The sequence below is a fragment of the Tachypleus tridentatus genome, chromosome 9 (assembly GCF_004210375.1).
Source record: "Tachypleus tridentatus isolate NWPU-2018 chromosome 9, ASM421037v1, whole genome shotgun sequence".
Taxonomy (NCBI): domain Eukaryota; kingdom Metazoa; phylum Arthropoda; class Merostomata; order Xiphosura; family Limulidae; genus Tachypleus; species Tachypleus tridentatus.
The window spans coordinates 12153820-12179999 of NC_134833.1; the positions used below are offsets into that span (position 1 = coordinate 12153820).

The 26180-nt window shown below is 35.8% G+C and overlaps 1 protein-coding gene across 2 annotated transcripts in view; it reads left to right on the plus strand.

The window, feature by feature from the left end:
• LOC143224760 (guanylate cyclase 32E-like) overlaps nt 1-25516 on the plus strand; it is a 131991-nt gene extending 106475 nt beyond the window's left edge. For both annotated transcript variants that reach the window (XM_076453030.1, XM_076453031.1), the window contains 7 exons: nt 2513-2696; nt 3940-4080; nt 5671-5794; nt 6239-6482; nt 7428-7526; nt 19175-19266; nt 22240-25516. In XM_076453030.1, the coding sequence (XP_076309145.1) occupies nt 2513-2696; nt 3940-4080; nt 5671-5794; nt 6239-6482; nt 7428-7526; nt 19175-19266; nt 22240-22674 (1319 nt within the window). In that variant the 3' untranslated portion in view covers nt 22675-25516. The remainder of the gene's footprint in view (nt 1-2512; nt 2697-3939; nt 4081-5670; nt 5795-6238; nt 6483-7427; nt 7527-19174; nt 19267-22239) is intronic.
• Nucleotides 25517-26180: the final 664 nt, after the last annotated feature.

Consider the following 26180-nt stretch of genomic DNA (forward strand, 5'->3'; position numbering starts at 1 on the left):
CTGCTAAAATAGACTGAAGATGTCAATCATCTGTAGGAAGAGAAAACATTATCTGCTAAAATAGACTGAACATGTCAATCATCTGTAGGAAGAGAAATCATTCTCTGCTAAAATAGACTGAAAAAGTCAATCATCTGTAGGACAAGAAAAATTCTCTGTTAAAATAGACTGAAGATGTCAATCATCTGTAGGAAGAGAAAACATTCTCTGCTAAAATAGACTGAATATGTCAATCATCTGTAGGAAGAGAAAACATTTTCTGCTAAAATAGACTGAAGATGTCAATCATCTGTAGGAAAGAGGAAACATTCTCTGCTAAAATACACTGAACTTGTCAATCATCTGTAGGAAAGAGGAAACATTCTCTGCTAAAATAGACTGAAGATGTCAATTATCTGTAGGAAGAGAAAACATTCTTTGTTAAAATAGACAGAAGATGTGAATCATCCTTAGGAATAGAAATCATTCTCTGCTAAAATAGACTGAAGATGTCAATCATCTGTAGGAAGAGAAAACATTCTCTGCTAAAATAGACTGAATATGTCAATCATCTGTAGGAAGAAAAAACATTCTCTGCTAAAATAGACTGAAGATGTCAATCATCTGTAGGAAGAGAAAACATTCTCTGCTAAAATAGACTGAAGATGTCAATCATTTGTAGGAAGAGAAAACATTCTCTGTTAAAATAGACAGAAGATGTCAATCATCTGTAGGAAGAGAAAACATTCTCTGCTAAAACAGACTCAAGATGTCAATCATCTGTAGGAAGAGAAAACATTCTCTGTTAAAATAAACTGAAGATGTCAATCATCTGTAGGAAGAGAAAACCTTCTCTGCTAAAACAGACTGAAGATGTTATTCATCTGTAGGAAGAGAAAACATTCTCTGCTAAAATAGACTGAAGATGTCAATCATTTGTAGGAAGAGAAAACATTCTTTGTTAAAATAAACTGAAGATGTCAATCATCTGTAGGAAGAGAAAACATTCTCTGCTAAAACAGACTGAACATGTCAATCATCTGTAGGAAAGAGGAAACATTCTCTGCTAAAATAGACTGAAGATGTCAATCATCTGTAGGAAGAGAAAACATTCTCTGCTAAAATAGACTGAAGATGTCAATCATCTGTAGGAAGAGAAAACATTCTCTGCTAAAATAGACTGAAGATGTCAAACATCTGTAGGAAGAGAAAACATTCTCTGCTAAAATAGACTGAAGATGTCAATCATCTGTAGGAAGAGAAAACATTCTCTGCTAAAATAGACTGAACATGTCAATCATCTGTAGGAAGAGAAAACATTCTCTGCTAAAATAGACTGAAGATGTCAAACATCTGTAGGAAGAGAAAACATTCTCTGCTAAAATAGACTGAAGATGTCAATCATCTGTAGGAAGAGAAAACATTCTCTGCTAAAATAGACTGAAGATGTCAATCATCTGTAGGACAAGAAAAATTCTCTGTTAAAATAAACTTAAGATGTCAATCATCTGTAGGAAGAGAAAACATTCTCTGCTAAAACAGACTGAAGATGTTAATCATCTGTAGGAAGAGAAAACATTTTCTGCTAAAATAGACTGAAGATGTCAATCATCTCTAGGAAGAGAAAACATTCTCTGCTAAAATAGACTGAAGATGTCAAACATCTGTAGGAAGAGAAAACATTCTCTGCTAAAATAGACAGAAGATGTCAATCATCTGTAGGAAGAGAAAACATTCTCTGCTAAAATAGACTAAAGATTTCAATCATCTGTAGGAGGAGAACACATTCTCTGCTAAAATAGACTGAAGATATCAATCATCTGTAGGAAGAGAAAACATTCTCTGCTAAAATAGACTGAAGATGTCAATCATCTGTAGGAAAGAGGAATCATTCTCTGCTAAAATAGACTGAAGATATCAATCATCTGTAGGAAGAGAAAACATTCTCTGCTAAAATAGACTGAAGATGTCAATCATCTGCAGGAAGAGAAAACATTCTCTGTTAAAATAGACTGAAGATGTCAATCATCTGTAGGAAAGAGGATTAGTTTTCTTCGGAAAAAGTTCAAGTATATATACAATTAGATGGTCATCGTATGTTTCAAAGACACCAATATGTAGCATGTTTGTTTAGTTATTTATTCAGGAGTAACGTATAGTAAGCTATAGAAAAATAAAATTTTTATATTTCCAGTTATTAATTTTTTTTCTCTTTTAACAATTGTTTAAAAAACAGTTTTAATTTCCAGTAGTTTCTGTCATTTGTGATAAAATTTGATGCTACTTTTACATAAGTGAAAAGATATATTTTTTGTGTTAAAACGTTTTCTTGATCACGTCTTAAAGTTTAACGATATGTAAACTTTGATAATGTAATTCGTGTTTGTACAAAGTTATATTTGTTCATCTCTAACGTAAACAATTCGTGATGGAGAGAAACTCGTATGTAAATGATGTCATTTCTCCTTGTAAACACATTTCTTCTCTACCTTCATTGAATCCCACGAGATCCTGTTTTGGATTATATTTATAGTTATCATCGAGCGAGTTACAAACTCCCAATGTTACAACAAGGTCTTCAGGCCTCCAGTGAACGAACTTCAGGACTGTCCAGATTACGTCATACGCTGTATGGAAGAATGTTGGGATGAAAACCCAGAAACCAGACCAGACTTTCGCTTAATCAACCACAAACTAAGAGATATGCAGGCTGGTTTGTAAGTCATGTTTAATGTGGTCATGTAGATGGTGCTTTGGAGTTGACCTAACTTTCAGTTAAATCAAACTCACCTCAGATTATGATTTCTAACAAAAAGCTTCCTTCTTTGTAGTGATTACGAAATATACTAGTTAAGGTATAATTACAAATCCATAGGCTTAACTTACAAGCAAGCAGTACTTGATGTTGTGATATACAAATAAACACACGCCACGTAAAAAAAAAAATTACAAAACTAGTTTTTAGTTACGTTAAGTTGAGAGTATAATCATACCCTATAAAGTTATAATAAAGTTTCCAAATTGTATGTCAAAACGCATAGTATGGGTATTAATAATACTTATTATTAAAGCAGAGAAGAACGTTTCGACTTTCCCAGGTTATCTTTAAACTCTTCATGTTACTTGAAATTCATTCTCTTTACGTTACTTGTAGTTTAAACTATCTGTGCTACTTACAGCTGTTAAAAGTATTTGTGTTACTCGTAATTTAGACTCTATGTTACTTGTAGTTTATCTCTTTGTGTTACTTGCAGTTTAATCTCTTTATGTTACTTGTAGTTTAAACTGGTTATGTTATTTGCAATTTAAACTCTGTGTGTTACTTGTAATTCAATCTCTTTATGTTACTTGTAGTTTAAACTGTTTACGTTATTTGTAATTTAAACTCTTTGTGTTACTTGTAATTTAATCTCTTTATGTTACTTGTAGTTTAAACTGTTTATGTTATTTGTAATTTAAACTCTTTGTGTTACTTGTAATTTAATCTCTTTATGTTACTTGTAGTTTAAACTGTTTATGTTATGTAATTTAAAATCTTTATGGTACTTGTAATTTTTCACTTTACGTTATTTGTAATTTAAACTCTTTATGTTACTTGTAATTTAATCTCTTTATGGTACTTGTAGTTTAAACACTTTATGTTACTTGTAGTTTAATCTCTTTGACTTCTAATTTAAACTGTTTATGGTACTTGTAATTTAAACTCCTTGTGATACTCGTAGTTCAAATACTTTGTGTTTTTTGTAGTTTAAATTGTTTGTGTTACTTTCAGTTTCGCTTTTCTTGAGTTTGAGATTCGCAGTGACACAACCTCGATGTTAATAAAACATTAAACAGTTTAGATGATGTTCATTTCTCTCTTTCTACATAAATATTTAACAAAAAGAACAATAACACTATGTATCGAATTTAGCAACACAACTTTTTCTTTAAGTTATGGTTTTGTATTTATATCCTTAGGAAAAATAATATTTTTGATAACATGATGGCAATGATGGAGAAATACGCCTACAATTTAGAAGGTTTAGTCCAGGAAAGGACTTATCAGTTAATGGAAGAGAAGAAAAAAACTGAAAACTTACTCGTCCGTATGTTACCAAAGTAAGTTTTAACTTCAAACTATAAAATATAAAACCTGTGATAGTTTAACATTACCAAATTAAGTTTTAAGTGCAAACTATAAAATGTAAAACCTGTGATAGTTTATCATTATTTTACCAAAGTACGTTTTAACTGTAAACTACAAAACGTAAAGCATGTGTTTCTTTAATCTTATGTCACCAAAGTAAGTTTTCATTCTAAGTTACAAAGTTGAACCTTTTCAAACAACGAAACGTAAAGCTTGTACTTCCCTTTATTTGTATCACACTGTAACAGAAACTCTTGCTTATATGATACTAGAAAAAATGTTTTATTACGCGATGTGCAATCTCCAACTTCGCGAAATTTATATCCTGTTTAGATATAGATTTACGATAGGGTCACGATTTTTCCCGTTTTGTTTCCGTTTTCCGTCACTGAACACTTTATTTTTACCCATTCTCATGGTGAAGGTATGACGTCATGAATAAGTCATACGCGGATCTAATGTATTTGTGCCACAGGAAATCGACTATATACATAAAGAAGGTTGTTCTCGTAAAATAATAGAAATAAGACCGCCATTCTTTATACCTATACTGTTATTAGGTTATTAAAAAAAGATATTCACAAAATATTTATTTAGGTATTATTTTGAAACAAAAAATCATAATTTCTCATCATGGGACGGGCATTCAGTTTGTACCATTAAACATGTTAAACTTACAAACTCATTATTAGTTAATTATATGAGCTAACAAAATTTGAAACTTTGTGCAAGTGACTATAGTTCCACCTTAACGTGTATTTAGTTTAATAAAATCATAGCTTCATAACGTTATTTATTCCACGAAGTTTCCTTATTTTATGATTAGGACGTTATGGATAAACATTAATTACCTAAACCTAAGGAGAAGAAAGTTATAGAAGTGTCGTTCGGTCCGCTCAGCGTCAGTTTAATATTTGTATTTTCGAAATTTTATTTTTAAAATAATTAATTAATTATCTTTTTATTGCAACTTATTGAGATTGTAACATGTTCACTACTTTTATAAATATGTGAAGGTTTGTGAAACCAAATTAAAAACAGTATATTAACAGCAACAATAAGACATCTATAAAAGTATTTGTATACAAATGTTTAAATGAAATGGCAAGTACAAAAATATATAGCTCAGTGGCGCCACTGAAATGTTTCGAATACAGAATTTTAATTGTTTTTAAAATTGTTTTAAAAACTGTAAATACAGACAAGTAGCAGAACAACTTAAGTATAAAAGTGTTATTACAGACAAGTAGCAGAACAACTTAAGTATAAAGTATTATTACAGACAAGTAGTAGAACAACTTAAGTATAAAGTATTATTACAGACCAGTAGTAGAACAACTTAAGTATAAAGTATTATTACAGACAAGTAGTAGAACAACTTAAGTATAAAGTATTATTACAGACAAGTAGTAGAACAACTTAAGTATAAAGTATTATTACAGACCAGTAGTAGAACAACTTAAGTATAAAGTATTATTACAGACAAGTAGTAGAACAACTTAAGTATAAAGTATTATTACAGACCAGTAGTAGAACAACTTAAGTATAAAGTATTATTACAGACCAGTAGCAGAACAACTAAAACGTGGAGAACAAGTGGAAGCAGAGAGTTTTGACTGCGTCACAATCTACTTCAGCGACATCGTTGGCTTCACTGTTCTTTCTGCTCTCAGTACCCCTCTTCAGGTGAGATTTATACACGCAACTAAAATCATTTATTGAAACATTATTTTTAATAATGGGATTATTGCCATCTTGTGATGAAAGAAGCACTCAATTATTTTACGCAGAACGCAGAATATTTTATTGTGCAATAGGCTTTTATTAACGAGGCTATTATTTTTATCATAATAAGAATACTTCGTCGTGGTGTGTGTTTTTCTGATAGTAAAGCCACATGGGGCTATCTGCTGAGTTCATGGAAGGGAATCGAACCTATTATTTTAGCGTTGGAAATCAGTAGCCTTGTCGCTGTACAAGTGGGTGATTCACGTGGTGACGAACGAAACAGAGATATCTCAGGTCATTAACTGTTCTGTGGGTTTTATTCTGTAAGTTGAATTATGTTTGAAAGTGTGTTATTGATAAAATAATTTGATGTTAGAATGGCTCTGTACTGTGATGTTACAGGTGGTTGACCTCCTAAATGACCTTTACACGTGTTTCGACTCTATTATCGGCAACTACGACGTATACAAGGTGGAAACAATCGGCGATGCCTACATGGTCGTAAGTGGTCTACCCTTAAGAAATGGAGATAAACATGCTGGCGAGATAGCTTCCATGGCCCTCCATCTTTTAGGGGCAATTCAGAACTTTGAAATAAGACACAGGAAAGAGGACCAGTTAAAGCTGAGGATTGGTATTCACTCCGGTAAGTTATACTTAAAATTGTTGTAAATAAACACAGAGCTTACAAAATAGACTATCTGTGCTGTGGCCATAATGGTGTCGCAAACCTTTACCTTTGACCTTCTGGTCTCACCACTGGGATAGCTGAGTCCACTAATAAAACTGAGTGTTTCCAAAACATCCTTTTAACACTCACTACAACAAATATGTGTTTGTGTGTATATATAAGCTTCAATACTACTGTTAGGTGAATGGGTGGAAGTTATAAGAATTAGCGCCTCCTCGTGGTATGTCTGCGTACTTATACTGCTAGAAACCCGTGGTGGGCAGGGCACAAATAGCCCTTTTATGTAGTTTTGTACATAAACAAACAAATATTATAATTTGCGACACCTGTAGGACTAATTCTATAAAATATAATGGTACTGTTGCTGATACGAACTCGGACACTGAAATTCCGCGTGTTGTAACCTGTTGTCTCTTTTCGAACAAGATACACAGTGAAGCCATGCTTCTAAACGTTAATATAAGAATACACTCCAATTAGTGTTCGTTGTTTAACGTATTATTATAGGGACGGGTTTGGTTTCTTTCGAATTAGGCGCAAATTTCCAAGGTTGTTTGCGCTGACCATCCCTAATTTAGCTCTGATAGACTAGAGGGAAGACAACTAGTCAACATCACCAACCGCCAGATCTTGGCTTATCGTTTTTTTACCATAGTAAGATTGACTACAAAATTATAACACCCCTACCGCTGAAAGGGTGATCATGGTCTGTGACAAGAACTCGAGCTTGTCACGAATTGCGAATCGAGCGCCCCCTAATAACCGGGTCTTGTCAGGCCATCTCTGTTTGGGAGTTAACTGTTTTCTTATAAACGTAGTCGAGAGCTAAGTGTTAGGAAAATGATAGAATAATAATATTAGTATAGTGGTACAGCTGGTAACGTATAATTAATTCTCTAGGTCCTTGTGTAGCAGGAGTGGTAGGACTAAAGATGCCCAGATACTGTTTGTTTGGAGACACAGTCAACACAGCGTCCAGGATGGAATCGACTGGAGAAGGTAACTAAGAGTGTACTTTCAACTCGTTCTGTCTTCGCTTCAGTTAAACATGTATGGTTTATTCGTATACACTGAGAATATATTGTTATTTAAATTTGCGAAGAAAAATCGCCAGTCTCTTCAGTATGCAATTAAAGTTTTAATTCATCAAATTCACCTGTAAAAGAGTTTAAAAACGACAACTTATATTTTACTACGTTAAAGGTTGTTTAACGCAGAATATTTCTTTATTTATGACTTATACTTAACAGCGTTGGATGTGTTATTAACATGTTAAGTTCAGTTTCAGGGGCTGTAAAACTGATGTGGTTATTTCTATAGTGGAATAAAACAATAGACTCTCAGAAATAAAAACAACAGGGAATCCTCAGTGATCGCGGCACATGAAATTATTTTAGGCAGGATTAAAGTTAATCTATGAGGCCTTTGTTTCATTTGGATCAGATATATTTTTGTGTATCAGTAATACCAAGCGTGGGACACGGGTATACCGGATTTAACTTTGTTACTCATTAGAATCTCTACCAGCCTACCCTCAAATTAATTTTTTTAGGCAGAATTAAATATAATTAATGTATGAGAATCCAGAATTATAATTAGGTATTAAGTAGGTCAAGGGGTGATGGAACTGTAGCTAGACGTTTGTACTTCAAATAAAAACAAAAAAACTCAAAGATGTACAGCCAAGAAAGACATTCATTTCAGTGTTAGGATATTAGCTACCAACTTCAGACTTATGGTATTAATTTCAACGTTAGGATATTAGCTACCAACTTCAGACTTATGGTATTAATTTCAACGTTAGGATATTAGCTACCAACTTCAGACTTATGATATTAATTTCAACGTTAGGATATTAGCTACCAACTTCAGACTTATGGTATTAATTTCAACGTTAGGATATTAGCTACCAACTTCAGACTTATGGTATTAATTTCAACGTTAGGATATTAGCTACCAACTTCAGACTTATGATATTAATTTCAACGTTAGGATATTAGCTACCAACTTCAGACTTATGGTATTAATTTCAACGTTAGGATATTAGCTACCAACTTCAGACTTATGATATTCATTTCAACGTTAGGAAATTAACTGCCGACTTCACACTTATGACATTCATTTCAACGTTAGAATATTAGCTACCAACTTCAGACTTATGGTATTAATTTCAACGTTAGGATATTAGCTACCAACTTCAGACTTATGGTATTAATTTCAACGTTAGGATATTAGCTACCAACTTCAGACTTATGATATTAATTTCAACGTTAGGATATTAGCTACCAACTTCAGACTTATGGTATTAATTTCAACGTTAGGATATTAGCTACCAACTTCAGACTTATGATATTCATTTCAACGTTAGGAAATTAACTGCCGACTTCACACTTATGACATTCATTTCAACGTTAGAATATAAGCTACCAACTTCAGACTTATGACATTAGTTTCCACGTTAGGATATTAGCTACTGAATTCGGACTTATGTTAACTCAGTTCCATTTATTTTGTGTTACAATTCATTGAACTGTGCTCTAAATTTAATGTATATATTTCCATTTGTATTTTACCATAAGCTAATGGGTCATGGTGAAGGGTATTTTTGTATTTTACCATAAGCTAATGGGTCATGGTGAAGGGTATTTTTGTATTTTACCATAAGCTAATGGGTCATGGTGAAGGGTATTTTTGTATTTTACCATAAACTAATGGGTCATGGTGAAGGGTATTTTTGTATTTTACCATAAACTAATGGGTCATGGTGAAGGGTATTTTTGTATTTTACCATAAGATAATGGGTCATGGTGAAGGGTATTTTTGTATTTTACCGTAAGCCAATGGGTTATGGTGAAGGATATTTTTGTATTTTACCATAAGCTAATGGGTCATGGTGAAGGGTATTTTTGTATTTTACCATAAGCTAATGGGTCATGGTGAAGGGTATTTTTGTATTTTACCATAAGCTAATGGGTCATGGTGAAGGGTATTTTTGTATTTTACCATAAACTAATGGGTCATGGTGAAGGGTATTTTTGTATTTTACAATAAACTAATGGGTCATGGTGAAGGGTATTTTTGTATTTTACCATAAGCTAATGGGTCATGGTGAAGGGTATTTTTGTATTTTACCGTAAGCCAATGGGTTATGGTGAAGGATATTTTTGTATTTTACCATAAGCTAATGGGTCATGGTGAAGGGTATTTTTGTATTTTACCATAAGCTAATGGGTCATCGTGAAGGGTATATAACTTTTATTTGCGTGAGTTAAAAGTATTAACGAGAAGTGACTTTCATGATGAATTGTTTGGTTTTTTTAATTTCGCGCAAAGTCTACACGAGGGCTATCTGTGCTAGCCGTCCCTAATTTATCAGTGTAAGGCTAGAAGGAAGGCAGCTAGTCATCAACACCCACCGCCAACTCTTGGGCTTCTCCTTTACCAACGAATAGTGGATTTATCGTCACATTATAACGCCCACACGGCTGAAATGGCGAGCATGTTTGGTGCGACGGGGATTCGAACCTTCGACCTTTATAGTATTAGTCGAATGCCTTAACCCACCTGACCATGCCGGGCCCATGATGAATAGAAACCAGCTTGAAGTAAAAATGTATTCTCAAGACGACTGCTATGGATGTTAAAACTCTAATTAAAATAAAATGTAGAACAGTTTGTTGCAAGCTCTTTGTTAACGTGAAGATGACCTAAGAAGGCAGAAACGTTGTTCTGTATTTTATTCCAATTAAAATTTTGATACTCACATCAGCAGTCTTGAGAGTACCTTGGTATCAGGTCATGTTATGTCCGATTTTAGATTCAGAGAAAGAGAAATGATTTCTTGAGAGTACCTTAGTATCAGGTCATGTTATGTCCGATTTTAGATTCAGAGAAAGAGAAATGATTTCTTGAGAGTACCTTAGTATCAGGTCATGTTATGTCCGATTTTAGGTTCAGAGAAAGAGAAATGATTTCTTGAGAGTACCTTAGTATCAGGTCATGTTATGTCCGATTTTAGATTCAGAGAAAGAGAAATGATTTCTTGAGAGTACCTTAGTATCAGGTCATGTTATGTCCGATTTTAGGTTCAGAGAAAGAGAAATGATTTCTTGAGAGTACCTTAGTATCAGGTCATGTTATGTCCGATTTTAGATTCAGAGAAAGAGAAATGATTTCTTGAGAGTACCTTAGTATCAGGTCATGTTATGTCCGATTTTAGGTTCAGAGAAAGAGAAATGATTTCTTGAGAGTACCTTAGTATCAGGTCATGTTATGTCCGATTTTAGATTCAGAGAAAGAGAAATGATTTCTTGAGAGTACCTTAATATCAGGTCATGTTATGTCCGATTTTAGGTTCAGAGAAACAGAAATGATTTCTTGAGAGTACCTTAGTATCAGGTCATGTTATGTCCGATTTTAGATTCAGAGAAAGAGAAATGATTTCTTGAGAGTACCTTAGTATCAGGTCATGTTATGTCCGATTTTAGGTTCAGAGAAAGAGAAATGATTTCTTGAGAGTACCTTAGTATCAGGTCATGTTATGTCCGATTTTAGGTTCAGAGAAAGAGAAATGATTTCTTGAGAGTACCTTAGTATCAGGTCATGTTATGTCCGATTTTAGATTCAGAGAAAGAGAAATGATTTCTTGAGAGTACCTTAGTATCAGGTCATGTTATGTCCGATTTTAGGTTCAGAGAAAGAGAAATGATTTCTTGAGAGTACCTTAGTATCAGGTCATGTTATGTCCGATTTTAGATTCAGAGAAAGAGAAATGATTTCTTGAGAGTACCTTAGTATCAGGTCATGTTATGTCCGATTTTAGGTTCAGAGAAAGAGAAATGATTTCTTGAGAGTACCTTAGTATCAGGTCATGTTATGTCCGATTTTAGATTCAGAGAAAGAGAAATGATTTCTTGAGAGTACCTTAGTATCAGGTCATGTTATGTCCGATTTTAGATTCAGAGAAAGAGAAATGATTTCTTGAGAGTACCTTAGTATCAGGTCATGTTATGTCCGATTTTAGGTTCAGAGAAAGAGAAATGATTTCTTGAGAGTACCTTAGTATCAGGTCATGTTATGTCCGATTTTAGATTCAGAGAAAGAGAAATGATTTCTTGAGAGTACCTTAGTATCAGGTCATGTTATGTCCGATTTTAGGTTCAGAGAAAGAGAAATGATTTCTTGAGAGTACCTTAGTATCAGGTCATGTTATGTCCGATTTTAGATTCAGAGAAAGAGAAATGATTTCTTGAGAGTACCTTAGTATCAGGTCATGTTATGTCCGATTTTAGATTCAGAGAAAGAGAAATGATTTCTTGAGAGTACCTTAGTATCAGGTCATGTTATGTCCGATTTTAGATTCAGAGAAAGAGAAATGATTTCAAACGCTTTTAATGTTATTTAGTCAATAATTTATGTTCCATTATTATTAATTACTTCCTGCTAATGATTCACAAGCTTCTGAATGTCACTTTTATAAAATTCTTGAGGTTTAAAGGAAAAGAATGTAGAAAGGGTAGTTTTGACATCTTCGTGTGTTCCAAGCTCTTTTCCATCAAGATAGTTCTGCAAACTTAGGAACAGATGATAATCAGATGGGACAAGGTCTGGAGAATAAGGAAGATGTGGAAGTTATTCCCAGTCTAGCTCTTCAATCTTTACAGATGTGATATTTGCTGTATGGGGCTGTACATTATCCTGGTGTAACACAGCATGCTGTATGTTGCCGTACATTATCCTGGTGTAACATAACATGCTGTATGGGGCCGTACATTATCCTGGTGTAACATAACATGCTGTATGTTGCCGTACATTATCCTGGTGTAACACAACATGCTGTATGTTGCCGTACATTATCCTGGTGTAACATAACATGCTGTATGGGGCCGTACATTATCCTGGTGTAACATAACATGCAGTATGTTGCCGTACATTATCCTGGTGTAACATAACATGCAGTATGTGGCCGTACATTATCCTGGTGTAACATAACATGCTGTATGGGGCCGTACATTATCCTGGTGTAACATAACATGCTGTATGTTGCCGTACATTATCCTGGTGTAACACAACATGCTGTATGTTGCCGTACATTATCCTGGTGTAACATAACATGCTGTATGGGGCCGTACATTATCCTGGTGTAACATAACATGCTGTATGTTGCCGTACATTATCCTGGTATAACATAACTTGCTGTATGTTGCCGTACAATATCCTGGTGTAACATAACATGCTGTATGTTGCCGTACATTATCCTGGTGTAACATAACATGCTGTATGGGGCCGTACATTATCCTGGTGTAACATAACATGCTGTATGTTGCCGTACATTATCCTGGTGTAACATAACATTCTGTATGGGGCCGTACATTATCCTGGTGTAACATAACATGTTGTATGTTGCCGTACATTATCCTGGTGTAACATAACATGCTGTATGTTGCCGTACAATATCCTGGTGTAACATAACATGCTGTATGTTGCTGTACAATATCCTGGTGTAACATAACATGCTGTATGTTGCCGTACATTATCCTGGTGTAACATAACATGCTGTATGGGGCCGTACATTATCCTGGTGTAACATAACATGCTGTATGTTGCTGTACATTATCCTGGTGTAACATAACGTGCTGTATGTTGCCGTACATTATCCTGGTGTAACATAACATGCTGTATGTTGCCGTACATTATTCTGGTGTAACACAACATGCTGTATGTTGCTGTACATTATCCTGGTGTAACATAACGTGCTGTATGTTGCCGTACATTATTTTGGTGTAACATAACATGCTGTATGTTGCCGTACATTATACTGGTGTAACATAACATGCTGTATGTTGCCTACATTATCCTGGTGTAACATAACATGCTGTATGTTGCTGTACATTATTCTGGTGTAACATAACATGCTGTATGTTGCTGTACATTATCCTGGTGTAACATAACGTGCTGTATGTTGCCGTACAATATCCTGGTGTAACATAACATGCTGTATGTTGCTGTACATTATCCTGGTGTAACATAACATGCTGTATGTTGCCGTACATTATCCTGGTGTAACATAACATGCTGTATGTTGCCGTACATTATCCTGGTGTAACATAACATGCTGTATGTTGCCGTACAATATCCTGGTGTAACATAACATGCTGTATGTTGCCTACATTATCCTGGTGTAACATAACATGCTGTATGTTGCTGTACATTATTCTGGTGTAACATAACATGCTGTATGTTGCCGTACATTATCCTGGTGTAACATAACATGCTGTATGTTGCCGTACAATATCCTGGTGTAACATAACATGCTGTATGTTGCTGTACATTATCCTGGTGTAACATAACGTGCTGTATGTTGCCGTACAATATCCTGGTGTAACATAACATGCTGTATGTTGCTGTACATTATCCTGGTGTGACATAACATGCTGTATGTTGCCGTACATTATCCTGGTGTAACATAACATGCTGTATGTTGCCGTACATTATCCTGGTGTAACATAACATGCTGTATGTTGCCGTACAATATCCTGGTGTAACATAACATGCTGTATGTTGCTGTACATTATCCTGGTGTAACATAACGTTCTGTATGTTGCCGTACATTATCCTGGTGTAACATAACATGCTGTATGTTGCCGTACATTATTCTGGTGTAACACAACATGCTGTATGTTGCTGTACATTATCCTGGTGTAACATAACATGCTGTATGTTGCCTACATTATTTTGGTGTAACATAACATGCTGTATGTTGCCGTACATTATCCTGGTGTAACATAACATGCTGTATGTTGCCTACATTATCCTGGTGTAACATAACATGCTGTATGTTGCTGTACATTATTCTGGTGTAACATAACATGCTGTATGTTGCCGTACAATATCCTGGTGTAACATAACATGCTGTATGTTGCCTACATTATCCTGGTGTAACATAACATGCTGTATGTTGCTGTACATTATTCTGGTGTAACATAACATGCTGTATGTTGCTGTACATTATCCTGGTGTAACATAACATGCTGTATGTTGCTGTACATTATCCTGGTGTAACATAACATGCTGTATGTTGCTGTACATTATTCTGGTGTAACATAACTTGCTGTATGGGGTCGTACATTATCCTGGTGTAACATAACATGCTGTATGTTGCTGAACATTATCCTGGTGTAACATAACATGCTGTATGTTGCCGTACATTATCCAGGTGTAACACAACATGCTGTATGTTGTCGTACATTATCCAGGTGTAACACAACATGCTGTATGTTGCCGTACATTATCCTGGTGTAACACAACATGCTGTATGTTACAATATCCTGGTGTAACATAACATGCTGTATGTTGCCGTACATTATCCTGGTGTAACACAACATGCTGTATGTTGCTGTACATTATCCTGGTGTAACACAACATGCTGTATGTTGCCGTACATTATCCTGGTGTAACACAACATGCTGTATGTTACATTATCCTGGTGTAACATAACATGCTGTATGTTGCTGTACATTATTCTGGTGTAACACAACATGCTGTATGTTGCTGTACATTATCCAGGTGTAACACAACATGCTGTATGTTACATTATCCTGGTGTAACACAACATGCTGTATGTTACATTATCCTGGTGTAACATAACATGCTGTATGTTGCTGTACATTATTCTGGTGTAACACAACATGCTGTATGTTGCTGTACATTATCCAGGTGTAACACAACATGCTGTATGTTGCCGTACATTATCCTGGTGTAACACAACATGCTGTATGTTACATTATCCTGGTGTAACATAACATGCTGTATGTTGCTGTACATTATCCTGGTGTAACACAACATGCTGTATGTTACATTATCCTGGTGTGACATAACATGCTGTATGTTACATTATCCTGGTGTAACATAACATGCTGTATGTTGCTGTACATTATTCTGGTGTAACACAACATGCTGTATGTTGCCGTACATTATCCTGGTGTAACACAACATGCTGTATGTTACATTATCCTGGTGTAACATAACATGCTGTATGTTGCTGTACATTATTCTGGTGTAACACAACATGCTGTATGTTGCTGTACATTATCCAGGTGTAACACAACATGCTGTATGTTACATTATCCTGGTGTAATAACAACATGCTGTATGTTACATTATCCTGGTGTAACATAACATGCTGTATGTTGCTGTACATTATTCTGGTGTAACACAACATGCTGTATGTTGCTGTACATTATCCAGGTGTAACACAACATGCTGTATGTTGCCGTACATTATCCTGGTGTAACACAACATGCTGTATGTTACATTATCCTGGTGTAACATAACATGCTGTATGTTGCTGTACATTATCCTGGTGTAACACAACATGCTGTATGTTACATTATCCTGGTGTGACATAACATGCTGTATGTTACATTATCCTGGTGTAACATAACATGCTGTATGTTGCCGTACATTATCCTGGTGTAACACAACATGCTGTATGTTACATTATCCTGGTGTAACATAACATGCTGTATGTTACATTATCCTGGTGTAACACAACATGCTGTATGTTACATTATCCTGGTGTAACATAACATGCTGTATGTTACATTATCCTGGTGTAACATAACATGCTGTATGTTACATTATCCTGGTGTAACATAACATGCTGTATGTTGCCGTACATTATCCTGGTGTAACATAACATGCTGTATGTTGCCGTACATTATCCTGGTGTAACATAACATGCTGTATGTTGCCGTACATTATCCTGGTGTAACATAACATGCAGTATGTTGCTGTACATTATCCTGGTGTAACACAACATGCTGTATGTTGCTGTACATTATCCAGGTGTAACACAACATGCTGTATGTTGCTGTACATTATCCAGGTGTAACACAACATGCTGTATGTTGCTGTACATTATCCTGGTGTAACACAACATGCTGTATGTTGCTGTACATTATCCAGGTGTAACACAACATGCTGTATGTTGCTGTACATTATCCAGGTGTAACACAACATGCTGTATGTTGCTGTACATTATCCTGGTGTAACATAACATGCAGTATGTTGCTGTACATTATCCTGGTGTAACATAACATGCTGTATGTTGCCGTACATTATCCTGGTGTAACATAACATGCAGTATGTTGCTGTACATTATCCTGGTGTAACACAACATGCTGTATGTTGCTGTACATTATCCAGGTGTAACACAACATGCTGTATGTTGCTGTACATTATCCAGGTGTAACACAACATGCTGTATGTTGCTGTACATTATCCTGGTGTAACACAACATGCTGTATGTTGCTGTACATTATCCAGGTGTAACACAACATGCTGTATGTTGCTGTACATTATCCTGGTGTAACACAGCACCTTTACGACTGATCAAATCAGGCCTCTTTTCTTTCAGTGAAACATTCAAGCATTCTAACTGTTGACAATAGAAGTCTGATGTAATCGTTACATTGAGTGGCAGCAACTCAAAGTGGATCACGCCAACAATATCCCACCAAACACTTAACAAGACTTTCCTAGGGTGGAGATCCATTTTGGGCTGTGCTTTAACCAGTTTACCTGCACTGAGCCATTGTCTGCGACGCTTAACATTTTTATAAAATATCCGTTTTTCATCTTCAGTCACTAACTTGTCCAAAAAAGATGAATTACGTTCACTAGGGTGCAGAGAAGTGCAAATGTCCACTCTTGATCTAAGGTTGGCTTCTGTCAAATTATGGGAGATCCATTTACCAAGTTTTGACACCTTTCCAAGCTGTTGCAGATGATGGCGAACTGTTGAATGGGTTGAATTAAGCTTCTGCGCTAGTTCTTCAACTGTTACAGCACAATATTCATCAAGTGCAGCCAGCAGCAAATCATCATTAGACTCAACAGGACGACCCGAACGTGGTACATCACTTAACCTGTAGTCACCTAATATGAACTTCTGAAACCACCTTCCACACTTTCTTTCATTGAGAGACTCCGCACCATAAACACCTTAAATGTTTCGTGTAGTTTCTGCTGCACTATTGTCTTTTGTAAACTCATAAAACATTATATGCCTAATGTGTTCCTCAGACACATCCATCTTCATAAGGGTTTATTTGATCAATGATATGAAAAAGTAGAGTTGGGTTAGTTTCTTTTATTTGTCTGAACATTTTTATACACGTCCTACTACATATTTTAGTCATTAAAACCTTCTACAAAAACAGAAATGATGATGCACTTTCTGTATTAAATTTTCGGACGTTACTTATGGGATGACCTGATACTCAATCTGTGTATTCAATGGTTAGTTTCTTCCATAAAAATAAAGTCTAAAATATATTTGTATTTTTGTACAGAAAACCAAAAACTAATTCAAGAACAAAAATGCTTCAAATAAAATCAGTTTCCATAACGACGGTAAAAAAGACGTGTTTGTTTGTAAAAATGCACAAAGCTACACAATGGGCTATCTGTGTTGGGCCCACCAAGAATATTGATATAAGTGTGTGTGTGTGTGACTGTTTCTTATATAAATTTTATATATTCAAACATCTAATACCGCCCTCTACATTTCGACACACAGTTACACAACCCCTTTCAAACATGTGGTCAGCTTCCGGTCAGTTACCTCTTTCTTTGTGAACCTGACGATGACCGAAGAAGGTCGAAACGTTGTTCGCTCTTCTATATAAAATATTTTCTCAACCCAAACGAGCCGTTTTTGCATATAAATTTCTCAACAAGTGGGTTTCTCGACATCACTGAGGATTCTTGTCTGTTTCACTCTAGCACGCGCATGTGGGAATATTCTTTGTTGATTTTCCCGCGAACCTGCACGAGCCATTTCTAATTTTGAAGTGATAAACTAGCTGAAGGGTACTCAGTCAACGTCACTCATCCCAAGTCTTGGACTACTCTTTTCTCAACAAACAATGTGATTGATTATTACATTATAAAGCCCCCACTGCTGAAAGGGCGAGGATGTTCGGCGAAGACATTCGAACCCAAGACCTTCAGACTACGAATTGAGTAACAGCGGCAACTTTATGGAATTACAACGTTAAAATCCGAGATTCGATTCTTCGCGGAGGTCACAGCCCTTTAAAAAACAACATCAACAGCCACTAAGACCTATTATGGTATTATTTGTAGCTATTTAAAACGGTTTAGTCTTCACGTATATTTACACCAAGTTCACTACTTTTCCTCATTTTTCAGTGGCGATACGTGACCACTATAAACCAGTGACCACTAATAAAAAACAAATAACACAGGCCTGCGAATTTAAACTTCATAAAACTTGGTTTGGCTTTTAATAACGGATTTTACGTAATTCAGATACGCGGATTTTTAAAACATTTTTTTTCTATCACGTACGGATTTTTTACAAATCAGGAAGTGTAAACAAACACTTACTTGGATCAAATTATTATTTCGCTTACAGAATGAATATTTGTCACTATTATGTTTGGATTCTAGTACGATCGATAAGACGGCCACGTCGCGATTGGTCTAGAAAAATCTATAGCCAGGGGTTGTCAATATTTTCCTTTAAGAACTAGATATTAACACGTCTTTATTGTCATGTTATTCATGGTAAACAAATTAATGTAGATGTTAATTAATGTTGATTTTCTTTCATTCGGCAGCATTAAAGATTCACGTGAGCGAAGCAACAAAGGAAATACTTGATAACATAGGAGGTTACACGTGCGAAGAACGAGGCTTAACGACAGTAAAAGTGAGTATATCGTGTTTGACGAAGGTTTACAAAGAGCTGTGTGTTTGGAGTATGTCGTGTTTGATGAAGGTTTACAAGGAACTGGGTGTTTGGACTTTATTATTATTTTCAAATGGCGTAAGTTGAGACGTTGACAGTTAACCTCAATTATCTCTCTGGTGTTACTGTTCCCATTAATTAATTATCCACATAAACTACCCTTCTGTCAAACTTCTTTAACTACCAATAAGTTCACCACACGTGGAAAGAAACATCAGAAATGCCAACCATTACGATTTGAGCGTAATCATTACGATTTTGGTGTATACATTGCGACTATACGCTCATACAGACAAATATTATAACTTGTTGCAACTCCCAAATTATTATATATTATATAGGCCTATACAATAAAGTGATAAATTGTTCCCCAGGGCTTGAAATGGGTGAAAAGAAAATTTCTAGTGAGATACAAATAAATTTTGATAATAAATAAAAGACATAGTCCAAATGGCTACTTGTGATAATCATGTTTGTGCTTGAAATAATAAAAAAATATTTGTATCTCCAACGTCTACCAACAGTTTGAGTGCGGTGCTTCTCCATACTGGGTACGTGGGGGAATCCATAGTTACGTCATCAGTGCTTATCAACCAATCAGCGCTCGCGTAGATGGGTATTTCTCGTTTTCTAAGCGGCATAGAAACACCAATGCGATTGTTCACAATAACGATCTGTCTACAGTCATTACGCTCAGTCATTTGAAACAGTTGGCGGTTTCTTAAACTCCTGTTTACTAAACGTGTATACTGGAAATCCTCAAATAAGTATTGTGGTAATTGTGACTTATATATATGTGATGTTTTAGTAAAATATATTTAAAAAAATGATTAAAAATACAGAAACGTTTACATAAAAAGTAAATGTTATGCTATTGACCACGTATTTCCCCAATTTGCTCTGAAAATAAATGCATTAACATTATTTTGTTTCATAACTTATTGGTTCAACAGGAATGTTTCAATGTTAAGCGTGTCTTATAGGTTTTTGTTGTTTTTTTTTAATTTCGCGCGAAGCTACACGAGGGCTATCTGCGTTAGCCATCCCTAGCTTAGCAGTGTAAGACTAGAGGACAGGTAGCTAGTTATCACCACCCACCGCCAACTCCTAGGCTGCTCTTTTACCAATGAATAGTGGGATTGATTGTGCATCATAACGCCCCCACAGCTGAGAGGGCGAACAAGGTTGGTGTGACGGTGATTTGAACCCGCGACCCCCTGATTACGAGTCGAGTGCCTCAACCACCTGTCAATTCTTATGTATTTTACGGAAGAGTTAATATTTATATATATATATATCTGAATCAGTATAAAAGCTATACAGGTGCTGATACTGTACGTTTTGCAGTTACTTAATCTAAACTGTGGTAAATATGGAGATACAGTACTGTGTGGTGTGGCCATAATAACCTGCAGGACACTGTGTGTTATTAATAGAAATAATAGTTTTCTTCCTCCTATATCTCGGACTGTGGTTATCCAAGCTATCAGAGGATATTATCAACTGGACTGTCACGACACATACCAAATCTGGAAGCAATCCATTTAGACATACACGAGATATAAAATCTTCCCCATTTGTTTTTCTCCTGCGCACCGAAAGTACAGGTTTGGCTTTTTTTGTTTTTTTTTAATTTCGCACAAAGCTACTCGAGAGCTATCTGTGCTAGCCGTCCCTAATTTAGAAGTGTAAGACTAGAGGGAAGGCAGCTAGTCATCACCACCCACCGCCAACTCTTGGGCTACTCTTTTACCAACGAATAGTGGGATTGACCGTCACATTATAACGCCCCCACGGCTGAAAGGGCGAGCATGTTTAGCGCGACGGGGCCGAAAGTACAGAGACACTACCTACCATCATGTCTCTGTTGAACGGCCTGGCTAATCAATGAATGAATATGTGGTCTATAATTATTGTGATTGTAGCTACCAGTTTGGACACCAACCAGTTTTGATTTCTTTGTCCTATTTTGACATGTATCTACTCCTCACACTTGGCCCAGCATGACTAGATGGGTTAAAGCATTCGACTCGTAATCCGACGGTCGCAGGTTCGAATCCCCGTCGCACCAAACATGCTCGCCCTTTTAGCCGTGGGGGCGTTATAACGTGACGGTCAGTCCCACTACCCGTTGGTAAAAGAGTAGCCCAAGAGTCGGCGGTGGGTTGTGATGACTAGCTGCCTTCCGTTTAGTCTTACACTGCTAAATTAGAGACGGCTAGCTCAGATAGCCCTCGAGTATCTTTGCGCGAAATTCAAAAGAAACTAATCTTCACACTTAAGGTATTTTTGGATAGATGTATACTACATGTACTCAGGTGTGCTTGTGATAAATCGATTAAAAATAGATTGAACTAATTGTATCATCTACAAGTCTTTATACTTCTGAATTTAAAGCAAAGCCATGTCGGGTTATCTGCTGTGTCCACCGTGAGGATTTGTTTGTTTGTTTGTTTTATTTCACGCAAAGCTACATGAGGGCTACCTGCGCTAACCGTCCTTAATTTAGCAGTGTAAGACTACAGGGAAGGTAGCTAGTCATCACCACCCACCGCCAATTCTTGGACTACACTTTTACCAAAAAAATAGTGGGATTGACTGTCATTTATAACTCCCCTCACGACTAAATGGTCGAGAATGTGTGGCGTGATGGAGACTCGAGCCTCTGATTTTGAGATTAAGAGTCTAGCGCCCTAACCAGCAAGCCATGCTAGGCCTCCGCCACGAGGAATCGAAGTCCGGATTTTAGCGTTGTAACATTGAAGACATACCGCTGTCTCACTGGGGTACTTAAGCACCAAGACGCATATATGTTTCATCGTACTAATCCTAATTTGATAGGAAAAAACATAATAACTGTTCAGTTCCCTTGTTAAAAAACGAACAAATCGCATGTTCACTGATGACCATACTGTGTTTCTTTTCTATATATAGGGCAAGGGTGAAATGTTGACTTACTGGCTTATTGAAAAAGAAGGGTCACTGACATCTGGACGAAGTCAGGTCACATCCGAAGAAATTCTGAACAGTTTTGAAGACTTAGATGCATCTTTTACTGGCGACGATGACGAATCTGACCTCATATCGTCAGTAAGACCTGCAGCGACATCTATTGTTCACTCGGCCCAGGATTCTCCGGAAGTGAAAATGTTGCTTAGCAACGAGTCTGACGAAGACGTTGAAAAGGGGAAGGATGGACGGAGTGTGGTCAGTCACGAGTATAGTAGTTGCTTGACCTTGTTTCAAGAATGTAAAAAAAACATACTGAGAGACCTGCGATACACCGGACGCTCTTCGTTCAACGGCTACAGGTCTGCCCCCATAATATCATTAAGGGACAAATCGTCTTGTCACAATTACTTATTATAAGTTATGTTTTGTTCTAGACTCAGGCTGAACAGATCCGCTACAATATTCTGCTCAAGTAATGAAGTGGAAGTTAAACGTGTGATTTTGGTTTTGATGCTTTCGGGTTTATAAGAGAGTCGATTGTAGACACGACCTCGAACTTGTTGTTAGCGAGATGTATATGTTTGTGACCAAAATAGTTCCCTGTCTGTAGGACACAGTGTACAAAATAGTTCCCTGTCTGTAGGACACAGTGTACGAAATAGTTCCCTGTCTGTAGGACACAGTGTACGAAATAGTTCCCTGTCTGTAGGACACAGTGTACGAAATAGTTCCCTGTCTGTAGGACACAGTGTACGAATCTAAAATAGTTCCCTGTCTGTAGGACACAGTGTACGAATCTAAAATAGTTCCCTGTCTGTAGGACACAGTGTACGAATCTATTTGCATAGCTATGAATAACACCCACTTAGATTACCCTATTTTCCTATCTATGAATAACACCCACTTAGGTTACTCTATTTACCTATCTATGAAAAACACCCGCTAGATTACCCTATTTTCCTTTCTATGAATGACGCCCTCTAGATTACCCTATTTTCCTTTCTATGAATAACACCCACTTAGATTACCCTATTTTCCTATCTATGAATAACACCCACTTAGGTTACTCTATTTCCTTATCTATGACTAACACCCACCTAGGTAATCCTGTTTCCCTTTCTATGAAAAACACCCTCTAGATTACCATATTTTCCTTTCTGTGAATAACACCCACTTAGATTCACCTATTTCCTCACTTTGAATAATATCCACTTATTGTTGACCTATTTCCCTTGCTATGAATGACACCCATTTAGGTTGCCCTATTGTCCTATCTATGAATGACACCCACTTAAGCAACTATATTTTCCGAACTATGAATAACACCTACTTAGGTTTGTAACAGAAATATATGAACCACTTAACCATTACAATGAATGATGAACTATTTGTAAGTACAATATGAGAAACAAAAACAAAATGATTTACAGACCAGTTAGTGAAGTGTGTAATAGTCAAAATAGAGTAACTTTAGTAGTTGATAGAATTAATACAACATACAACAGCCGTTCATTACGAAATTGTTACATCTTTAATTTATCGTAATTTATTTTTGCCTTGAATTTGTATAAGGATTGTCTTTGGACATACGTTTTCTTTATGTATATAATGTATATATATATATATGTGTGTGTGTTATATGTGTGTGCGTGCGTATAGGAAGAAATTACAATGATAAACGGTATATACTATTTACTTATGTATATACGTACACAACTCTTAACTTTTTAAGTACTTATGTTAGCCACCAGTGACTCTGATATTTAAAACGTTATATAACAAATAAATAAAGTACCCTTACATTAATGGCGTAACCAAGGTTGTGAATACATGGTAATTATATCGATTACATTTATTTACAACTTGTCGATTTGCATTTAAGAGGCTTTTACACAAACCCTAATTGCTTGTTAGCACACATCGCTATTGGATGAAGATATCTTGGAAACAGCTGGACTAATAATTAAGGTTCAAAGTGATGACGCTTAAACACCTGATTACAGAAACTGACTCTATGTCGCGAATTGTTTAGCGAACGTCACTAAAGTTGTGCTATATAGATATTGTTTACATATGTAAATATTTCATGTTTTCGTTACGAGTCTCCGTTATTTACTATTGTAAATGTACACTATGAATATTTACCTTATTTCAACAGTTGCTACCGTAAGGTAATGAATCTCTTCTTTTAGGCTTAAATATACGATTCTTTTATAATAAAGAACACTTGTAAGATACCTTTTTAGTAATACCGCTAGCATATCTTAATCATTGTGTTATACAGTGCATATAGTAACGGACTTCTAGAAATTGATTTTATCAACACATGTGCAACGGGTAAACGTATTGTGTAAACGTTGCTAAGATAAACAATCAAACTAACTATAATTAACCAGACTGCAGCACATAATTCATTATGAAGTGTTATTTCTATGAAACGTATAAATTCTGTGACCTATATTGAATATAGCAGTTTTTTGACATAAGTTCACAAATTATAGTGAACAAACAGGCTTTCAACCAATCAGAAAAGTTAGAGTAAAACCCGACGGTGGGACAGCGGTACATCCACTGACCTCGAAGGTCTGGGGTTCGATTCCCTGCTGTGGATCCACCAAATAGTTAAGTGTGTCTGCGCTCTAAAACTTATAATCATTGTTTTTCATATGTTGCGTTACCGATTTCCAAGTCGTGATGAAAACAATTTATGTATACCAAAATTACTGACTTTCTAATAAGGAGGAATGTTTTATCTTTACCCGTTTTAAAATGATTAGAAATTAGTTGTGCTTCAGTGAAGAGAAAGTAGTGACTTCAGGCCCATCACGAACTAGTTATTGGTAAATTAATATTGTATGAAGGAGCTGAAAAATGTTTGTGGGAGATGATTTCTTAGACATGCAGATTGTACAACGACAGATTGAAAGTGCAAGGAGCTGCTAAAAAGCCAAGGGCAGCTCAAGGTAAGGAGATTTGGGGGGTATGACCCCCATGAAAATTAATATAATAATTAATAGTTGCTACGAAAATCAGATGTGTAAAAGTAAGGGTGTGCTTCTTTCAGTAAAAGTGTGTATGTATATATACATGTCTTTGTGTAAGCGAAATATTTTTGAGATATTGAAATTTCAAACAGTCTATGCGAAACTGTTGCGTTTAGTTAACATGTCATATCATACAGTTTCTCTCTTCGAAGTTACTGTTGTTTTACTTCACGTGTAAAATTTGATGATCCAGAAATACAAGAAAATATCTAATATTTTAGTGTGCAATGTTTGTCTTTGTGCCATTAAACCCGAGCTCACCACTTTGCGAATAATTATCCCGCCTGTCGCCAGTTGCTTTTTATATCTATAAAATCCAGTAATTGGTATTTACTGTTTCACACAGTACGAAGTAACGGTAAAAACACAGCCACGTATTTTGTGTTTCAGCTAACGACACCCAAGGTAACTTTCTTTAATAATGCAACTGTAAAAACTTTTAATTAGTGAAGAAATCTTAATTAAGCCAGAATCGTAACACATAGAGTGGTCATAAATAAAAATTCCGTATTTAAAATTATCACATTTAAATACCTTCACTACGGCTGGTACATTTATGGATTCTTTATTTTAAGCTTTCAGCGCGAGGTGGTGGATCGTGAACTTTTGTGGTAATGTCCATCGATTTTCCGCTATATGCTTCTATACAGTAAATTAATTATGTCTGTTTTCTGTGTGGCAGTTTCCCTCAGTATGTTAAAAAGATCTGTACGACAGCATCTCGGTGTCAAGGCAACAAGTGTCGTCAAAGCTAGAGACAAATCCAGGTTATTTTATGGATTTACTAGAGAGTATTATATTTGGTGGACTGACAAAATGAACAGAAGTAGAAAGAAAAATGTCTAGCGGCCACTGTATTTATTAGAGAAAGTTCGTTCA